Source organism: Sceloporus undulatus, chromosome 10 (genome assembly GCF_019175285.1).
Source record: "Sceloporus undulatus isolate JIND9_A2432 ecotype Alabama chromosome 10, SceUnd_v1.1, whole genome shotgun sequence".
NCBI lineage: Eukaryota > Metazoa > Chordata > Lepidosauria > Squamata > Phrynosomatidae > Sceloporus > Sceloporus undulatus.
In genome coordinates, this window is record NC_056531.1 from 4,114,583 (window position 1) to 4,136,126 (window position 21,544).

The window sequence follows — 21,544 nt, forward strand, 5'->3', positions numbered from 1 at the left end:
ATAAAACTGTTCAAACTAGTACCATCCAAAGAGCAACTTGCCCTAAGACATCCATGTCAACCTGGCCCAGGGTACTTAAAAATAACTGAATCTGTCATCACCAGCTTATTTTGTCACTCTATGAACACGACTTAGCCCTCAACTTAATGGAGCCTTCAGAGGAGAGCAGTGCGTACGGCAACACACCACATTCTCCACCCTCGTCTCTCTCATACATACATACACACACGTAAATACTTCCAAGTGCCTAGAAGTATTTTCACTCCGTTCCAAAGACTCAGCTTACTGTATGCCCATTGCAACAAAACAAAGAGCAGTCAAACACTCCCCCAGTTCTGCAGAATGGAGATGTGCTCCTTGTTCTCAATTGCAGCCTGGAGACATCTTGACACAAAGCTGCATTCTAAAGGCCATTGTCAGGCATTTTAAAGAAGCTGTATATTTATAACTTTGGGGAGAAAGATATATCTAAAGATGTAAAACTGTGAATGGGACACAAAAATTATTCCCGCCACATTTCCAAGGACACGAGATGATATTTGAGGATATGCGCCTGCCGAGGCAAGGCCTCTGTATTTACCATTTTCAGTTTGTGTTGCTGTAGGATTTCATCCAGGTTCTGTCTCTTCTTGTAGTTGAAGTAGAAATTTTTACACTGCGAGACACTCTTGGAGCCCACCATCCTGGCAATGGCTGACCAGTTGCGTCCATGTTCAAGGAGACCTGCAGACCATAGAGGTACACAGAAAGGGTGAGATGGCTTGAAACCAGACATGGAACCAACAATTTGGGTGGAAAGAAACGGGGGAAGGTTTGTTGTAGTTTTTGACCAAAGCGGGGCATCTCCCTTGAAAACAGTTGCTGGAGCATATCCTATGCTGCCTACAGCTTGGAAACGCAAGTTATCTGGAAAATCTTTAGAGGCAAGTCTGTCTGTCTGTATACTGCAATTCTATTACAATATATCAACTACCAGCATTGGTTCTACTACGTTCTTTTTGCATCTCCTTCCTTTCCCTTGCCTCTCTAACTTCCATCCATCTACTACTCAAAATGGTTATTTTCTCAGCACTGTATTTGTTACATCCTGTAACCATCATACAGATATTTACACATTCCTCTTAGTTATGCAGCAATCCACTTAGTAAATGTAGAGCATTCATAAACCATATCTTATCTCAGATGAATCTATCTATATGTACATTTTGTACTTCAAATATATGTACTGTATATACTCATGTATAAGTCTAGAGGTTTCGGTCAAAAAATGGACCCCCCAAAAAACCGCGACTCGGCTTATCCATGTGTCAATGTGAGTACTGTACTTTAACTCTTATTTAATAAAACAACCATCCCCTGGTGAAAGGCAAGAATATAATCTGTCCTGGAAGCACTGAGCCCTCTATGCTCACTGCTTTAGAAAAGGATGTTTCTTGTGACAGCTGATAAGACTCAACACGTTGACCTTAAGCTCCTTCAGCTGTCTATACACTACCTATCCTTTCCACTAAGTACACAATGGCTAGGAATGGCAGTGGGGCATTCCCTTACTTCTGCTCTGAAGGGGAACCCCACACAACGGAAAGCCCCTGGAACAACACGCCACTTCAGTAGACACTCATTCAGCTCACTGTCTGAGTCAATCTCTTGCAGAAATTTCTCTTCCCATAGATGCAGACATACAAAATTGGCAAGAATCAGGGTGAGTCATACTTAAACCAGACCAGAGATTGAAAAGATGATATTCTTTGGACTTCAGCTCTAGCAGTCCCCCAGCCATCATGGACATTAGACATGACAGCCAAGGGATCCTAGGAACTGTAGTCCAAAAAGGTAACTTTCCAAGCTTTGGAAGAGGCTCACTGACGCCGAAGGGCCTTCAATAAGTCATAACTGACTCCAGTTGCATTGATTTCCATAGATTTCCTTCAAGTATGACTCAGTCTCAGTCCAATCCGCAAGGTTTACATTTCGCCTTGGCTGTCAAGCGGTCGGGAAGCGAGCGCCCACAGAGAGATTTATTAGTCCCTTTCCTCCGAAAAGAGATCCAAAGCAATGTATAAACGCACACGGGATGTTACAATTAAAAAACGTGTCCACAAAAATAAAAGAAAAACAAGGTAACGCTCCTTGATAAGATCGTTGAGCCAACATTCAGGAGAAGCGGTAAAACCAGTACAAAACCCAACAGGAAATCTGAGATAAGATCCACCGCAAAATGGAAAATGCAGCTGCAAAGAAATTACTTGCCCAGCTGGGAATGTCTTTTCCAACTAATTTCACTTGAGAAAAAAAGAAAGAAAGACTCAAAAGAAAGCAAACAGGGCAAAGGTAGAACAAGTCTCCCTAGGGGAGAGGAGTTCCTCAATGCTGCTACCAACAATTAACCTTCTCCAATTAAAAGAATTTCAGATTATAGGGCTGGGAAAACTCAGAAAGTCTCAACCAGTCTAAAGAGACAGTTGCTCGCTAGGATAGCCTAAAGGTCTGATTGAGAAGGCACCTTAAACATGCATCTCTTTTATGCTCGGCTTTGAAAGAAATGCCCACGGTTTGATACTTGCATCAGTTTTGCCCTGGGCTCCGACTAGCTGGTATGAATTGCAGATGGGCAGGCGCAGCTATTAACATGTTCTGGGCACTTCCACCGGGGTGAGAAGACCCTGGAGAGCTAAACGCCTCTGGCTTGAAAATCTTTCTTTTCCGTACTATAACGTCCAGACTCCACTAGATAGTATTGCCACTGGCTCCTCTACATGACCATTGCACTGATCAAGCAGCATAGGGCAGCCTTATTACCATCCAATCTTCTACTCTCAGGAACGCAAAGGAGCATACAGTTGGCCCTTCTTATACACAATTTTTTTATACACGGATTCAAGCATCCACAGTTTGAAAGTATTCAAAAAAAGTATAAATTTCAAATATCAAACCTTGATTTTCCATTTTTTTTAATAAGGGACACCATTTTGCTATGTCATTATATTTAATGGGACTTGAGCATCCACGGATTTTGTTATCCACAGGGATCTTGGAACCAAACCGCAGCGTATAACAAGGGTCCACTGTACATTGGGATGTCCATGCAATTTCCACTTGCATTGCAATGACTGAACAAAAGAACATAATAGGATGTCTGGCACATCAGACCAGAGGCCTATCTAATCGAGAATTTTGTTCCCATAGTGAACAACCAGAGGGATATGGAAAGCCTACAAGTAGGACCTGATGTAATCCCACCTAGATCCGCAGGGAGAGGCAGGAAAATTTAAATAAAAATTATTATTATTATTATTATTATTATTATTATTATTTATTTGTTAAGTGAAACAAGACTGATAGACAACGTCATGTTTTCTCTGACGACTAGTGGTCACCGATAGCCTCATCCCCCATGAAATATGAAGACCTACTCTCTTTTTTCTTCCTCTTGCAACATCAGAGTTTTTCTTTTCCTAACAAGTAAAACTTGGGGTAAATGTCTGCACCTCCATTCGAATTGGGTAGAGCACCCAGGGATCTGATCAAACCGGTTACAAGAAGTGAGGTCAGCTGCATCTAGTAAAATGCATTGCCTATCCCCATCCCAGGGATGGGGTGAGTGCCTCTTATCACATTTCAAAGGACCATTTAAGCCAAATCAAGAATTTTGTTCCCATAATGAATAGCCAAAGGGCTATGGGAAGCCTACAAGTAGGACCTTTCAAATGGGGTTAGGTGCGTATTTGAAGTGGAAACACTGTGGCCTCCCAATGAAAAGAAAATAAGCCAGCGCCACTAGCTCCTCTATGTGACCATTGTTCCTAGACCTTGAAGGCCTAACATACACATGCAAAGAGATGGTTGAGTCCTGACTTGACCTTCAGGCTGTATACAGGCACTACAATTTTCGAATGCCCATTTGAAATCACGTAACTTGCAAATTGGAAGCTAGCACAGAGAGAAGAAATATTATGCAATTTTAGGCTGCATCAATAAAAGTATAGTGTCTAGATCAAGAGAAGTAATAGTGCCACTGTATTCTGCTCTGGTCAGGCCCCACCTGGAATACTGTGTCCAGTTCTGGGCACCACAATTCAAAAAGGACATTGAGAAACTTAAACGTGTCCAAAGGAGGGCGACTAAAATGTTGAAGGGTCTGAAAACCATGCCCTATGAGGAATGACTCAGGGAGCTGGGGATGTTTAGCCTGGAGAAGAGAAGGTTAAGAGGTGATATGATAGCCCTGTTTAAATATTTGAAGGGTGCCATATTGAGGAGGGAACAAGCTTGTTTTCTGCTGCTCCAGAGACTAGGACCCAGAGCAATGGATGCAAGCTCCAGGAAAAGAGATTCCACCTCAACATTAGGAGGAACTTCCTGACAGTAAGGGCTGTTCGACAGTGGAACAAGCTCTCTCAGAGTGTAGTGAAGTCTCCTTCCTTGGAGGTCTTTAAGCAGAGGCTGGATGGCCATCAGTCGGGGATGCTCTGAATTGGATTTCCTGCATGGCAGGGGGTTGGACTGGATGGCCCTTGTGGTCTCTTCCAACTCTACGATTCTATGATTCTATGATTATACAGTGGGACCTTGTTATCCACTGGGATTTGGTTGCAGGAGCCCCAGTGAATAACAAAATCCGTGGATGCTCAAGTCCCATTAAAGATAATGGCAGCGCATAATGGTGTCCCTTAAATAAAACGGAAAATCAAGGTTTGGCATTTGGAATTTATACTTTTAAAAATATTTTCAAGCCATGAATGCTTGACTCTGTGGATAAAAAAATCAGTGGATAAGGTGGGCTGACTGTAACCTATCCTATTCTTTTTTTAATGTAATGATACATGCAAAAACTGTAACTCGCACCAATATTCTGCACTGGTACAGTATAGTCCATTCCGCCATCTCACCCCCCTTCCCATTCTACTACAAGTGTAAAATCAAGTCTAGAGTTTCAAAGAGGAGATACAGAATTTTGTCCATGGTAAATTCCACATCAGACCAAAACCAACGTTTTTTTTAAAAAGCACTGGCTTATTGTCTTTTCATAGGAAAGCCAAGGTGTTTTAACTTCAAATATACACCAGGCACCATTTGAAAGGTTTTTTCTGCACCAGATTTTAAAGTTAACAAGTTGGAAGATACTGCCAAGAATCCATTATGCAATCCATCTCAAGGAAGGGGGCAGGCTGAATTTATCATCTTGCACAAGGTGCGAACATTACAATACAATTTAGATCACTTTTCCCAGCTGCAAGGGCAAGAAGCAATGCAATCTCTGATGGTTAAAATGCTATTCCTCTTCCCTAGCATCCTTGCAAAGACATTACAATTGAAAGGACTAGAACCGTGTTGTTTTCTCCAGAAGGTTGATCCTATCAGCATGCCCAAAACAAAACCAACTTTTACGCAAAAGGTATTTTTGAGCGAACAGACGCAACCCTTCTGGTTATGACTTTCTGCCTTGGCTTTTTTCGCAAAAAGAGAAGGCACTAGATTCACTAATATGCAAACCTGACCTCAGCCAACCCCTGCTTGCCCTAGCATATTATCATCTGAACAAGCCAACTACTCTCAGCTACTAAGGCTGCATTTATCTGGCCTGCCACCAGAACTGCTACATCGCACTTTTGAAAAAGTACGTGGTTTGGTTTACACTGGGTGAGAGGGATCTAACTTTGGATAACTACACTTAGCCACGGGTGTCCCTAAGCTGGTTACCAATTCTCAAGCTAACCCAGCTAACAAAGTTGCTCTTGGAATAAAAATGGGGAGGGAGATGCCAAGCAACTACTTTCTCTAACTGGGGACTTAGGGAGGAAGGTGCTGTCTTAGAATCATAGAGTTGGAAGAGACCCCAAGGGCCATCCAGTCCAAGCCCCTTCTGCCATGCAGGAGCACACAATCAAAGTACACTCATCCAGACTCTGTTTAAGACCTCCAGAGATTCTACTACACTACAAGGGAGTATGTTCCACCGTCAAACAGCTCTTACTGTCAGGATGTTCTTCCTAATGTTGAGCTGGAATCTCTTTTCCTGTAGTTTGCATCCGTTGCTCCCTTGTGTCTTAGTCTCTGGAGCAGCAGAAAAGAAGCTTGCTCCATCCTCAATATGACACCCCTCCAAATACTTATACAGGGCTATCATATCACCTCTTCACCTTCTCTTCTCTAGGCTGACCATCCCCAGCTCCCTATGTCTCTCCTCATAAGGCATGGTTTCCAGACCCTTCACCATTTTGGTCGCTTATGGTCAAGGAGCAGGGGAGATAAAAACACAACAAATAAAAAATAAAAGACAAATAAAATAAATAGAACAGACCCATCTGTCCTGTTTACTTTCTTCCTGCTTTTGTTATACGCCTTGTCATCTCACGCTTTCTTACAAACAGTCCCATGCTCACATGCACAATGACAGTGACCTGACTTTTGGGAGAGGACTGGCTGCCAGACCCAAAGTACGTTCCAACTCGCTGCGCATGCCCAGCAGAAAGAGCGCTCTGCACGGACACGGTTCCTGCAACCGAGACTCCTAGTCCGGGCAGGAGACCCATGCAGGTGTCTTGTTTCCCTCTCCGGAGGCCGGGCAGGCTTGTGTTTCCAGCGTGCACACCCAAGTCTCCCCTGCAGGAGAAAACTGGTATGTACAGCTGCCCTTATCTTTACAGTAATGAAAACCAAAACACCAACACCTGCTTCCCCAAACTATAATTAAACACACACACATACATACACACATATACACACCCGTCCGGAGAGGGAGATGTCAGCGGCAGCCACCACCCTTAGTCTTGGCCAGGAAACACCTAGTGTGCTCACACGGGCACAAACAGGCCCAAGTTATCCTCCCCAGACCTCCCTACCAATCTTCCCATATAAATTAAAAGCTGCGACATGCACCCTATAAATTGCCACCACAGTCGGCCAAACCTTTGCATCATCCTTACTTTATACTGTAAGGCACTTTCCCTCCTGCCGCTGCTGAAACATTATGACAGGCTTTTCCCGACCCTGACCACTTCTGCACTATTTGGAGATTGTTATCACATAACTTTATGGTGCATTTCCCTAGTGGAGGCATGTGTGCATGAACACACCCAGCCAGCCCTGCTCTCCAACCCACCACCCACAATTTTGCCACCTAGTTTGGGTTGCTCCCTGGAAAGACTTAAGACTTACATTCTCTTCTAGCTTCACCTGCCGGCAAACCAACTGAAAGCATGCGGCAGGTGAAGGCGTGAGTTCTCCAGGAGTCGTGAGAGTACAAAAGAGCAAAACAACCAGAATGCGGGAGCGAGGAAGAAGAAGAGGAAAGGATGGAGTTATACGTCTCCTCTTCTGGCCTCCCTGCTTTCTTCCGTGAGGTTTCTTCCTTTCGGGCAGCAGCCAGAGAAACGAAGTGGAACTGGAAGAGCCATGCTGCCGTGCTCGTCTCCAGATCCCAGGCGCTGGCACTTCTGAGAACTGGCAGCAAGTGAGAGAAAACAATCCAAAGCTGGGCTGGAGGTCAACGACTCCTCGATCCCTTTGCGTGAAGCTGTAGGGCACCCATGCTGGGTCTTTGGCTGTTCCTTAGCTGCTTTTTTCCTCCACGCTGGTTGAAAAGGAGGAGGGGAAACCCCACTGTGCTAGCTGGAGCTTGCTCTCTTACTCTCTCGCTCCTCCTCGCTCTCTCCTCTTTGTCAAGACTCCCACCTGCTTCGCTTCTCTGAGGTTTTCAAACTGCCTGGAACTACAATCTGTTAAGGTGGATTGGAAAGTTCTTTCGGATTGGTTATGCTTCTCCTCCTCCCCCCCAACCCTCACCCTTGCAAACCTGCTCTGCCTTGTTCAGCAGCTCCCAGTGCTGAAAGAAGAGGCGGCGGCGAAGAGGCACCTTTCAGGAGATGCTCAATGACACTGCCAAAAAACCCCAGACGGACGGCCTGCAGAGGTTCAACCTTCACTGGCTCATCATGTCAGCTGAGAGACCCAGCAGGAGGGAGATGAAGGAGGGTGCTCCCATGCCAAGGCAGAAAGAAATGTCTAAACGGCTCTCCCTTCCCCTCCCGCGCCTGTCGAGCCTGCCCTAGCTTGACCCAGAAGTTTGCTCCATCTGAATGTGACCTCTAGACAGAGTGGTCATAAGCAGCGTGGCACTGGCCCAAGATGACAAGGGTGCGGCCAAGTTGGCAACCAATTCCGCTCCCCCGCCCCGCGTCTAAATGTCAACAGCAGGGGGAAGAGAGATCCAGGAAAACAAAGCTTTTCTTAATAGCTTCCTTTGCTCTGATTTGAATCAAAGAGGTTTTTCTTGGCAGGGGAGCAGACTTGGGCCAGAAAAGAAAAGAAAAAGAAAAAAGGAAAGAAGAGGGGAGAGCCGTCTGTTGTTCCTGCTTTGCCCCAGAGGTAGAGTTTAACTTGAAGACGCACAACCACAACAACAACAGCAGTAGCAACAACTTGACCCACACACATTTGCAAGGTTCCGCAACAGCCATTAGAGATCATAGGGGATTTTTTTTTGGGGGGGGGGAGTAATGTACTTTGCAATAATAGGTAAGGGGGGCACTCAAAGAGCACCGAAGGCAACTTAAGGGTATGCGCGTGTACATTCGGGCAAGACGGTCAAGTCCACAGAGTTGCGCTGCACATTATGCACTTCCTGTCTGTGAGGGGAAAGAGGTGCCATGCAATGGTTATGAGCAAGATCTATAAAACATGAGCTCATCCATTTAAATCCTGCTTCTGCCCCGAATTCACCAGGTGGTTTCTCCAGGCTGAAGCCAAGAGAGCGTGCCTCACCCATTTCAAATGTGGAGACCGTAACATTGGCCAACCTTGCTGGGTTCTTGTAACAGCGGATCGGTCAGCTAATGCGTGCTGAACGCTCAGAACGTTATAAAAGCTTAGACAGCATTGATACAGTGTTGGAAAAAGTCTGAGATGCAACCTCAACATTTTATTTTATTTTTTTGCCAAGGCATTTCAATTGGCCGATTTGGTTGGATTTATTACAGGATTCTTGCTCCTCTTCTTCCAATAGTATACTTTGGAGCTTTTACGGTTCGAATGGTACTTTGTGGTTTTCTTATATTGGTACGCCACTTGGGCCTCCACAAAAATGAAGCACAGTTTTAAAACATTTTAAGAAATAAAACATTACATTAAAAAGTGTATATCCCCGCAGGTGGTAATCCTACAATTCTGGGAACTGTAGCCCCAAAAGGAACTTTTCCACGCTCTAACAGAGAATTAAACATGTTAGATGAGCCCCCCACCCCCCACCCTCCTTCCAGCTTTGGAGATTGGCCAAAGACCTTTAAGACTAATCTTGTTGTTCTTAACTGCTGCCAAGATGACTTCAACTTATGGCGAACCCATGAATAAGAGACCTCAAGTCACCCTGACATCAACAGCAATGCTCAGGTCTTGCAGACTCAGAATCCTACCTCCATTCATTGAATCTATCCATTTAGAATACAATTCTTCTCTTTTACTTCTTCTTGGTAAGGTAGAAGCTCTTCCTTCTGTCTTACCAAGCATTAATGTCATGCTTTCTCATGATATGGCCAAAGTACGACAGTCTCAGTTTAGTCGTCTTAGCTTCTAGGGAGCGTTCGGTTTCATTCGTTCTAGAGCCCATTTATTGGTCTTTTTTAGCAATCCGCAGAACTCTTCTCCAGCTCCACATTCCAAATGAATGGATTTTCTTCTTACCAACCTCACTGTCCAGCTTTCAAAACCATATACAGAAAGTGGAAATGCAATGGCATGGACAATCCTAACTTTATTATTCAACGATATATCTTTACACTCCAAGATGACGGATAGCTCCAGTTCCAAAATCTATGATCTACTCTCAGAAACAATCACATTTTTCTTTTTCTCAGACTAATGCATGAAAAGGCACAAAGGACTAGGAAACCTGGATTTTCCTTCGGTTACCAAGAAAAGCAAAAAGTCTGAGTAAGATCTGAGAGCATTACCCCTTATTCAAGTTAAAAGCTTTCCAAACGCCGAATCCAAGGGCAAATTCAACAGGGGAGGCAAGTAGCAATTTACATTACAAAACCATTTTTCAGTTTCAAACTCCCACCTCAAATGTAATGAATTTAATTTCAACAAAGTTCTTTGATGGATTTTAACATTTTCTCTTTGTTGTTTCCTGACTCTTATATGCGATATTAAATTTTTCAAAGGAAAAGTGCCTCCAAGTTGGATCCAAACCATTGCCACAACCTTACCTGGGAATAAGGTTCATTGAACTCAATAGCACTTACATATGTGTAGACTGCCATAGGACTGTGTTGTAAATTGGTTGCGCTCAGGCCTAAATCCCATTGCTAGTCTGGACTACAGTACAGCTGTTGAATCGATAGGATTTACTTAAGTGTTGACTTATCATAGCACAATTGGTTCCTTCTATCTACTCTGTTTAGGAATAGCAACTGGATTTAGGCTTTGGGTTCCCATTGAAATGAATGGGATGCAACTCATGGCTAACATTTCAAGTCTAACTAATATAAATGGGATCCCACCCATTTAGGCTGTAATCCTATATTCTTCTACATGGAAGTAAGCCTCACTGAACTCAATGAGGATTAATTCTGAGTAGACTTGCACTGAATTATGCTTATGCTTAGAATTCCAACTGAAAAATAAATGAATTTTAAATTAATAAAATATGAAATCCTTCAAAGTAAAAGGACAAATAATTTATTCATTTAAAATATTTGCACAGTGCCTCGCTCGGGTCTCCCGGGAAACAATAAAAACAATGAATCAGCAGGCCAAAAAAGAAAGAAAGAAAGAAAGAACAAAGCATCAACCACAATACAAACAGCGCCAATTGAGTCCTTTTGATGGCAAATATGCCAACCAAAAGAGCAACATCTTAACTGAGAATCTAAGGGTAGGGGGGAAAGGGGGAGAAGAAGCATTATCCAAAGCTGTGATATTCTGCGGCAACAAGATAATTAATTGAAATTTAGAGATAAGAAAATATATTTGCATCAAAGTAATCCAAATGGAGACCCCACAAGAACAAGTGTGTCACACTGTGATTTCAGTGCAGGATGGGTTTATTCTCTGCCCTCTTCCAGAAAATAAATGGCCATGACAGCGAAGAAAGCTGAGCATTTTGTGGGGCAGAAATATGTTCCACACATCAACCAGACAAGGAACAACATAAAACACACTACTTTGCAACAAACAATCTTGTTCATTCCCTCCAACTGCATAAAAGTGTTCTGTATCCTGTGTTAATTGATTCTGTTGACTTTATGTTTTGTTGTTGTTGTTGCGTACCTTCCATATGTTTTGAACTTATGGCGACCCTAAGGTGAAACCGTCGTGGGGTTTTCTAGCCAAGATTTGGTCAGAGAAATTTGCCATTAATAATAACAACAACAACAACAACAACAACAACAACAACAACAATAATTTATATTCCACTTAATCTCTAGGAATCCAAGCAGATTACAACAGTAAAACAAAATACAGTTAGAATAGATCAATGCTGAGATCGTATGACTTCTTCAAGATCACCCCGTGGGTTTCATGGCGGAGCAGGGAATCGAACCCTGGTCTCCGGAGTCGTAGTCCAACTACTATACCAAGCTGGCTCTGAGTTTACATTTAGCAAAATATTTTGAGAACAATTTGAATCTCAAAAGGGGGGAGATGGCCTTCCTTAAGGGAGGACCCCTTCCTTGGCACTTTCAAGGGCTAAGAGGAGTTTCCATTTCCATTAATGGTATCACCTATAACCAAAGACGTGAATGTTATAGTCAGAGATAGATGGTGAAAGGGGGTTACTTGGCAGTTATCAGAAACTCTAATCCAAAATGGACGGTGGCTTGGGGATTCTAGGTACCCTAGTCCAAAAAGTAACTTTTCCACACTCTTAACTGTAGCCTCAGATCGGAAGAGAGTTAACACCATAGAGTGTGAAGATTCGACGTTATGTACAGTTCAGCCACAAGCCCAAAACACAATTACCTCTACCTACAATGTAAGCGGTACAGCCACAACACAGGTTTACCATATCACTCAGTGAGAACTAGTTCTAGGGCCAGCCACTATGGGTGTGTCATGCACAGCGGCAATTCTTCGAATGATCCAAAACCACAACGGCGGCGCAACAGAATTAAAAACGTAGGATGGGAAAAAGAAAGCTGCAGCGATTGCTAACTACCTCTCCCTGCCAGAACTTTTTTCACTCCCATATCCCAGCCTTTGCAAAACACAGCCTCATGCTTCTTTCCTACGGAATTTAAAACAACAACAGCGATGATCAACACAACTCTGCAAAGGCTTTTCATGACAGACGGCCAAGTGTGCAGGAGGGAGAGCAACGCAGGAGGAGAGGCGCTAAGAGCTCTGCTCAGTGCCTTCCCCCACACCACCAACGCATTACTCAGGATCCTGCAGAAATGTTTTCCAACCAAGAGTGTGTGAAAAAGGCTGGGAGGCAGAGTAGAATTCCAATCGAAGAGAGTTAGACGCAAAAAGCCAAGTTGTTTTCCAGGATGGAGACCAGCCATGCAGTCAATTCCAGTCTCTAATGTTGCCAGCATGGTGGTTCATGCTGGGGAGAGTTCCAGGAAGAAACATCTTAGACCAATGAGACCAGGTTAAGGCCACTCCAGGGCACATTGAAATGCACGCTGCCAGCCCACATGCCTTGGTGTGACTTCGCCTCGTCTGAGACACCAAAGAGCAAGCAAATAGGTTTCTCGCATGGGGCTCCTGGCACGCAAATGGAACGGTACAAAAGGGGCCGGGAAGGGAACGGGTGGGGGACGCATTTTAGTGCACAACAGAATGCCGCCAAAAGTCCCCATTCTGAACAGTTCTCAAAAATCGCTTCCTCTGGGACAGATGGGGAACGGAATGGGGACTTCCGGCATGGTGGTGACGGCATTCTGGTGTGTGGTAAGATGCATCCCCCACCCGTTCCGTTCCCTTCCCGGCCCCTTTTGCGTGCCAGGAACCCTGTGCAATAAACTTAAAAAACACAGTGAAGAGGACAGGTCTGACGTGATGCCACAACCTGAACTATACAGTGTCCTTGTCAAGGCTGTGCCAGGGCTCTGACCAACAAGCAGTCAGGGACCTGGAATCTACTTCTAAATCCAAAGGGCCGGTAGCATCTAGACCTGGGTCAAATTTTACAGAAAACCATTCAAAGCAGCAGAAAGTTCGAAAAAGTTCTGAACAAACAAGGGGTCAAGTTCTAACAACCATAGCTTCAATAATCCTGAAGGAGCAACATAGTTCACAAGTAGGGTTTTTGTTCTGAAAGGAAGAAGTACATAACTCTAGGCAGACTAGGCATGTAAAACATAAAGCACACCAGCAATCTTGCCTTTTTTGGCTGTTTCCATTTCTTCCTCTGTCCAGCGGGAACTTTCATTCATCTCCAGAGAGGCTGAAAAGCAAACCAAAAGAAAAAAGGTTATTGGGATTAATTGGAGAGGATCGTAACAAATGAGATTTGGGTGATGGGGGAGGAATATAACTCTTCTTCCCTTTGTTCCGTATGCATGCATCTGTTCTCCTCCTTGCATACATATTTTGTATATACACTTATTTACTAAAGAAAGTTCATACAATGATAGAAAGAGATGGGTTCCTGACTAAAATCTCATTTCACCCATGAAATCTTAGATATTTGTTAAGACACTACACAGCTCATCCATTCTCTTCATCTGTAATATGGAGGTAATGAAATCTGCCTATCTTGGTCTGAAATAAAAGCTTGTTTTCTTTATTTTGGTTCCAGCAGAGATTTATACAAAAAGTTTGTGCCACACATCTGGAACTACCCTTCAAAGAAAACCATATCAGATCTTTATGACTAATGCTCAGAAAGGTTACTTGTGTATATATACTACAACTCCCAGAATATTTTAGGATTGCAGTGCCCAAAGTAACTTTCTCAGGCTTTGCTTAAGATTGACCAAGCAGCACCTATTGTAATGGCTGCTCTATGAACTATGCAATGCTACGGGCCTTTCCAACCAAGTGAAAATGGATTCTAAATTTGGTTGTTTTTGCCACACTGGATCTTGGACTCAGCACTGTGAACCATATTAAACACAGCATAATAAACCTAATGAATGCCTTTTGTACCGGTCAAAAGACACGTATTTATGATGACTCTGCTTGCTGCAGATGCAGAGAGTTAAGTGTCTTGTTTTGCACACATGGACAGGAGACATGGGGTAAATCTGTGGGGTCTGAAAAGATGCCAGACGAAGAATGAGCCTCGCACCTTGCACAATCTGTGAACATTTTCTTTGTTCACTTTCTTTGTTATATTCTGGCCTAATGGAATGCATTTCTTCATGTTCTACCATCGCATTCCCACCTTGTGTGTGGATCAAGATGGCAGAACCCTCATATTTCAGGCAGGGAATGGGGGCTCACTTCTGAATGTTCCCCTATTTATTCTCATCATCTGTTCGTCACCCTACTACACAACCAAGCATGCAATGGCATACAAAGAAGCAGAACAAACAACACCATTAAAAAAAAAATCTACCTTAAAAGAAAAACCCAAAACAGACAGCACTGTGCAAACAAGCTAACCAGCTGAGATGGAGGTCATGGAAGATATGAGATCGCCACCCCCTCTAGAAAGCTAACAGAGAGAACAACTTGATAGTGAAGCATTTTAACGGTAACTATACACAGCGAGGAATCCACTGCAGATGAGAGCACTGGGTTCCACTTAAGCATATGAGTGAGCTGTGGAGGATGGATGGAGTACTTCATCTCTCCTTTGCATCCAACATTCAAAAGCGACAATCTGCTAAAGAAGGAAAGCTCTCTCTTCCACCTCCAGGCTTGGTAGAATGTGGGGAACTAGGGGCCCGTACAGACAGACCAAAATAAAGCTGTTTCAGGTCACTTTGGAGGTATGCTGTTTAAACGATGCATGTGTTCTAAGAGGCCAGAAGCTGTGCCAAAGCTGTGGTCCAGTCCTTAGAACTGGAACGTGGCTTTGGCGTGGCTTCCGGACTCTTAGGACACATGCATCATTTAAACAGCATACCTCAAAGTGACTCGAAGCAGCTTTATTTTGGCCTGTCTCTATGGGGCCAACATCACCTTAATTCAAGTTTATGTTCCAACTGTAGAGGCAAGAAGAAGACACTGAAATATTCTGTGCTGGAGTCCAGGAGGAAATTGATCACACACCAGAGCAGAATCTCTTGTGAATCTTAGGGAATTGGAAAGCAAATATAGCAAACCGAACAAAATCAAAGATTGTAGGATCGAGAAACGAACCCGGAAACAGAAAGTCAAGGAAGAAAGTGCAAAGGCAGTTTGACAGCTGAACATTCCCTGGATGAGATTTCTCAGTATTGCAAGGCCCTCAAGTGGCTGAGCAGAGTAACTCTTCCAAGGCTTACAGGCTGAAATGCAAGTGGGCTGAGTTGGGACATCCCTTGTCCCAGTTAGCATCCTTAACTGAAAAATCTGAAAAGTAACAGACTCCTCTCCCTTGCCCGAAAGATTACTGATGACAAAATAAAGATGTGACTGCACACACATGTTTTTATCTTATCTCTGGAGGCAGCCATTCCAAACAAAAAAAGAGGAAAGAAAAAACAAACAAACCCAGAGGTCTGCATGGCAGTAAGCAGGAAAAATCTGCTTTGTTGGAATAGAACAAGGTGTATCTAGGCTTACTTTTTGGGTAGCTAGCGGCCTCTGGGACACCACAAGCAAAACATAAAGTGAGAGTTGTTGTAGCTGAATAGCAGAACACACACTTTCTGCAGAGAAGGTCCCAGGTTCAATTCTTGGCATATATGCATAGGGCCAGAAAAAATGATGGAAGTCAGGTTAGACCAGGGCCTTCATGCATTCATGCAGGTGAGGAGTACCAGAGAAGATGACAGAAGGGGGAAGGAAGTGGATGCAGCAATGGAAGAAAAAGAGAGAAACTTTCTGTAAGTGATCAGTTCAGGAGTCTGGCAAGTGCCCTGTCCTCTGATGAACAGAGTTTGTCAGTTGATGTAGGATCTAACCAATAAATCAACCAATCTTGATCTTGCCAATCCTTAAGGCATGGTTCTGTCACTCAAACCCCACATCTCACCCTACAGGGACAGTGAGTATGCTATCAACTTGATGGCCATTAACAAGAACAACCAATGAGTACCTACCCAACTCCGAGTTCTGCTGGGGAGCAGCCACTTCCTCGCTGTTCGCCTCACTAGCCATTGAGCGGGTGATGCGGCCTTTGCGTCGGCCCTGGCTGTTGGCAGTTTTGCGCCCTTTGGAAGCAACGGCTTCTTTTTCATCGTTGTCTTCACCAGATGTATCTTCATTCTTCTCCCTACATGAGTCAGAAAAGAAGTAATGGAAGTTACAGCAATCAAGCTTCAATTGATTTCTCTCATCTATGCCTCTGGTTCTGCCATATCTTCCACAGAAGTCAAGTTGCGCTTATTTTACTCCAATGTTCATTGAAGACCACATCCCACCCACCACCAAACCCGACCGATTGCTTAACCCCACAACTGATAGTGAAAGATGCACTGATTCTATAGATGAAATCTCTGTTCATCCATTATGGCTGACACCCGCAAATAGACCAATCCTCCAGAGCAGTGATCCCCAAACTTTGGTCCTCCAGGTGTTTTGGACTTAAACTTCTAGAAGCCCTACCCAGTTTGACCAAGAGTCAGGAATTCTGGGCGCTGAAGTCCAAAACATCTGGAGGACCAACGTTTGGGAACCACTGCTCTACCGACTTATCCAATTCTTTGCATAAGCCACCAATACCTACTGGCCATTGCCACATCCATGAATTCCATAAGCTCCTTATGAACAATGACAAAAATGGGATTTTTTTGTGGGTTTTTCGGGCTCTGTGGCCATGTTCTAGAAGAGTTTGTTCCTGACATTTCGCCAGCATCTGTGGCTGGCATCTTCAGAGAAGATGCTTTCTTTCTCCAAAGATGCCAGCCACAGATGCTGGTGAAACACTGGAGAAAGAAAGCATCTTCTCTGAAGATGCCAGCCACAGATGCTTGTGAAACGTCAGGAATAAACTCTTCTAGAACATGGCCTCAGAGCCCAAAAAAACCACAAAAAACTATGGATGCCAGCCATGAAAGCCTTTGATGATAAAAATGCTTTATTTTGTCTGTCCTCAAGTTACCATATAGCCATGAAAACAGATCATATGTCAAAATTATGGCGACAGCACAGCTGTGGAGCCCATGTTTGCAGATAGTAGGTCCTAATCCCTGGTTCCTTTCAAAAAGGACTGTGGAGAGCAGGGCTGGGATCCGAAAAGCTGCAGTTTAAGGGTAGGCAAGATTGGGTAGGCAATGATCCCACTTAATATAAAGCAGCTCTGCATGTAAAGGTGGGACAGAGCATGAGAGAGGAAGAGGGAATGTATGCAGCAAGCCTGGCAGCTGATCTTATTTAACGTCTCTCCTAATATAATGTTTATGGCAGCTAGTTTTACTATATTGTGTACGGACTGCTGGTTAGGAGTTGAGCCTGGATTTGGCCAGCCAGTTGTTGCAGAATGGAGCGCTGCACCTCAGGGGCTCTGAAGAAGAAACAATAAGCAGGTGCCATGCTGCTAGCTATCTGGTTCCTGCACAGGAGGAGACGCAGTTAGACTTACTTTGTCAGTTCCTCTTTGTCATTTTCAGCTTCTGGCTTTTCTTCTTCCTTCTCCATGTCTTTTTCTTTTTCTTTTTCATCTTTTTCGTCTTGGCTGCTACGGGGCATCTGTTGTTGCTGCTGAGATATTGAAAGGGGGGTGGGATCAGTAAGTTTGGGTATACGGATGAAACTAGTAACAGCTGGGGCCCATTTGAATTTCGCAATTATAGTGATATGATTCCACTACAACTACCATATAGCTGCATCCTATGGAATCCTGGGATTTCTGGCTTAGGGAGGGACATTTAGAATTCCCAGTCTGGGTGCTCCTCTAGGGCCTCCCTAAACTACAAGTCCCAGGATTCCATAGCACTGAACCATGGCAATCCCATTGTCGATTCCTGGAACAAGTCATTCAGCCTTTTCTACCTGGCTAGATAGCTCATTGCCTAGGGCTAGTTTTAAGGTATAAATATGGTTTCAAAGTCTAACCTCTGCACACACCGCTGGCACACTGCTCAGCCCACATACATGCCTGCACTCTGTGTATGTTCTGTGCCACCCTCAGACCTCCCAGTCTGAGCCACTCCAGCTTTCCATGGTCTTCTCCTCTGACAGGCAATTTATAACCCCACTGCAACTCGTAAAAACTCAGTTATCCCCTTTCCATATTTCCCTTTCAGTTACTCTTTATGCTGTGTTTGTGTGAATTGATACCTTTTGTGCATGAGTGCACTCTGCATATTATCTAAATAAATAAAACCTTCTCGATTCACTCCAAAGCCTGGAGTCCTCCCAGTTAGTACTGATATATATTGGTGCGCATGGTTCAAAGGTTATCCAGGCCTGTTGCAAAGCTGATGTCCCCAATGTTTGAAGAATCACTGACAGTTGATGGAGATCCCTCAATCCCTCCATCTATTCTTTGGTAACAGCATGCTCCCCACAAAGAGGGCAATGTTTGTGCGATGGCCTTCAGAGACTGTTAGTGGGACCTTTGGGCTCTCTTCCTCTCCGGCGCCCAAAAACAGACACACACAAATGTAAGGGAAACCTAGACATGTGTATGTTCCTAACAGGATGAAGAACAACTTCAAAAAGAAGGCCAATTCTTTACAAGGTAGATTGCGGCAAGACAATTGGCCCTTCCTGTCTGCAGATTCTTTATCCACAAATTCGACGAGCACCAGCTTGAAAACATTAAAAAAACATGAATTCCAAAACGCAAACCTTGATTTTGCCATTTTATATAAGAAACGCCATTTTACGATGCCACTTTATTTAATGGGACTTGAGCGTCCACGGATTTTGGTATCCACAGGGGGGTCCCAGAACCAAACCTCGGTGGATACCAAGGGCCCACTGTACACAGTTTAACAGACACCAATCAACAACCTGCCAGCAAGCCTCAAATATACACATGAAGAAACTGATTTCCCTAAAGTTACAAGTTTCATGCAAAGATTCTGTGATGGTATTAGACTGCTGCCTCCCCCCCTCCCCCGGTCATCCGCACAACGCATGCCATGCTCTTGTTTGTGACACCTTCAGAACAGCCTTGAACACACTAAACCTGTTCCTTCACTCACTGTCCCTGTAGACTGGGCACAAGAAAGCCACAGTACATCTATTAAATTTGATGGGCATGTTTTACAGACAGCCCCTTATTTACCCAGTGGACCAACCATTGACTGGAAGGCTGCCCAATTCTCATCCCTGCGCTTTACCTTCCAAACGTAGGTGGGGAGGCAGGTAGCGCAGTCTCTGTAAGTACATTTCTTTGGTAAACTGAAGCCAAACATGGAGGGCTTTTGAGTAGCCCCACATGTCCAATACGGCGTGAACCAAAGGACTTCCCAGTCCCACCTCATCATATTCCTAATATGAATATTTGTGTGCAGAATGATGGCGGACCTTGTTCAGTTTGCAAAGAAGTAGCCACGATAGTCTCTCGCAGCACAGAAAGCACAAAGATAAAAACAAGTTAGTCGTAAAAGTGCTGTCACATTTCTTTTTTCTTCTGCTTCCTTCTTTTTTTGGTTCAGTTCAGGAACCCAACATGAATTCCTGGGCTCAGAACTCTAATTTTAAATGCCAGCCTTTTGACTACACTCTGAGTTGCAGTAAAGAAAAACACAGCAACAAAGTAGGGCCCATAAAATCTGAAGGTCTGCCCATCCCTGTTTTAAAGTTGTCTAGAATGCAAGGATGCACATTCTAGTGTAGGAGGAACAGCTGGAAGTGACTCCTTGGAAGACGACAAGAAAGTGAGAGCATGTGGCTCTCATCTCAGTTTGCTTAAAGCCCTTTCTTTCAAAATAAACATATGAAAGTGTCACTGTGGCAGAAGATGAATGTTTGCATGCATAAATATGATGGCACACACACATCCCTGCTATCTCAGTTTTATTAGCAAAGAGCTTACCTAAAGCAACGTTGGGCAAGCTTTAGAGTTCTAGATGTCAGTCTCTCCAAAATTAAAAGTCATGAGCACCTATTTGGGTTTATATTGACAATCCTTACTGGGGGGGAACCAAGGCAAGGGAGTTATCTTTAAAAAACAACAACCCAGAATCATCATTCTCGGAGGTTTTCAGGAGTGACTATTCTCTCACTCTCAGTCGGTGTGTGAGAGAGGTGGAAACAGCTTTTCACTAGCAAGGGTGAGGGGTCCACAAGTTGCGCACCTGTGACATAAAGCAGGGATGGGGAAACTACAGCTGGCAGGCCACATACACCCTCTGGGGGATTTTCCAGCCCTCCTTGGTTTCTCCAAAAGCACTCATTTGTTGTTGTTGTTGTTAACTGCCCTCAAGTTGATCTTGACTCGTGGCAACCCTGTGGATGAGATATCTCCAAGACCTCCTATCCTCCACTGCTCTACTTAGTTCCTGTGAATTCATACCTGTGGCCTCCTTAATAGAGTTCATCCATCTAGTAGTATGCAGCCTTCCTCTCTTTCTACTGTCTTCTACCATCCCTAGCATTATTGTTTTGCCCAGTGATTCATGCCTTCTCATGATATGGCCAAAGTATGACAGCCTCAGCTTCGTCATCTTGGCTTCCAAGGAGATTTTTGGCTTGATCTGTTCTGGGACCCATTTATTTGTCTTTTTGGCTGTCCACGGAATCCTTAGCATACCGACTAAAAAAATGCCCCCAAGCTGCTGGAAAACAGCAAGTCCCTGTTCTTGGAGCATTGGCTGACTCTTATTTAGACCCCAACACACAAAAGAGAGCCTTAACAGAAACTGCAAGTTGAGCCGACTGTAATTTTGAATCAGTGTGGCCTGTCTTTTTACCTATCTCTTTTCTTACATTGGATCACACATTTCGGGGAGTTTGGTAGGGTCGGAGTTTGGAGTGCTCCCATCCCTGCTTAGGTCTGTCAGCGGTAAGTTCCATCAAGTCAAATGAATAAAATTTGTAGTCTCCCAATGCTCTCTCCATATCATTTTTAAAAAAACTTAAATGGGGAGGATGAGTGCTTGCAATGATTCAGTTACGCAGAAAAATGTTTTGCATATGCTCAAAGACACTCAAAATATGTATGACTAAGAATTCTCCACCCTCAATTCACTGACTGCTCTTTGAAGGCAGACATCACACGGGGTGCAAAGGGACCCTGTAGCACCTTGGAGACTAACTGAAAGACAGACATTGGTAGCAGAAGCTTTCACAGACCTCAGTGTCACAGACTTTCCTTAATAGTTTTGCTGAAACCCAGGATGAGCTGGTATAACTCTGGATCACACCATGATTTCACCCCTTAGCCCCTTAGCTCCACCACAGGCTAAGCACAGCCCTTTCCAGGATCTGTCCCATGATACTGCAGGGAGTGTACTATTGCTTTTTCTGGCACTAAAATTACCTGAGTTATGAAAAATCCTGGAAATGCTGTCAGACTACAGCTCCCATCAGCCCTCACCATTAGCCATGT

The 21,544-nt window shown here is 44.0% G+C and overlaps 1 protein-coding gene across 25 annotated transcripts in view; it reads right to left on the bottom strand.

Moving 5' to 3' along the window:
- The window catches only part of NCOR2 (nuclear receptor corepressor 2), a 284,263-nt gene that overhangs the window by 67,452 nt on the left and 195,267 nt on the right, over positions 1-21,544 (bottom strand). For 21 of the 25 annotated variants that reach the window (XM_042441337.1, XM_042441335.1, XM_042441361.1 and 18 more), the window contains 4 exons: positions 17,624-17,742; positions 16,143-16,315; positions 13,331-13,393; positions 581-723 (listed from right to left, as the gene is read on the bottom strand). In XM_042441337.1, coding sequence (XP_042297271.1) covers positions 581-723; positions 13,331-13,393; positions 16,143-16,315; positions 17,624-17,742 — 498 coding nt within the window. The remainder of the gene's footprint in view (positions 1-580; positions 724-13,330; positions 13,394-16,142; positions 16,316-17,623; positions 17,743-21,544) is intronic. The other 4 variants (XM_042441357.1, XM_042441342.1, XM_042441341.1 and 1 more) reach the window with 1 other exon arrangement.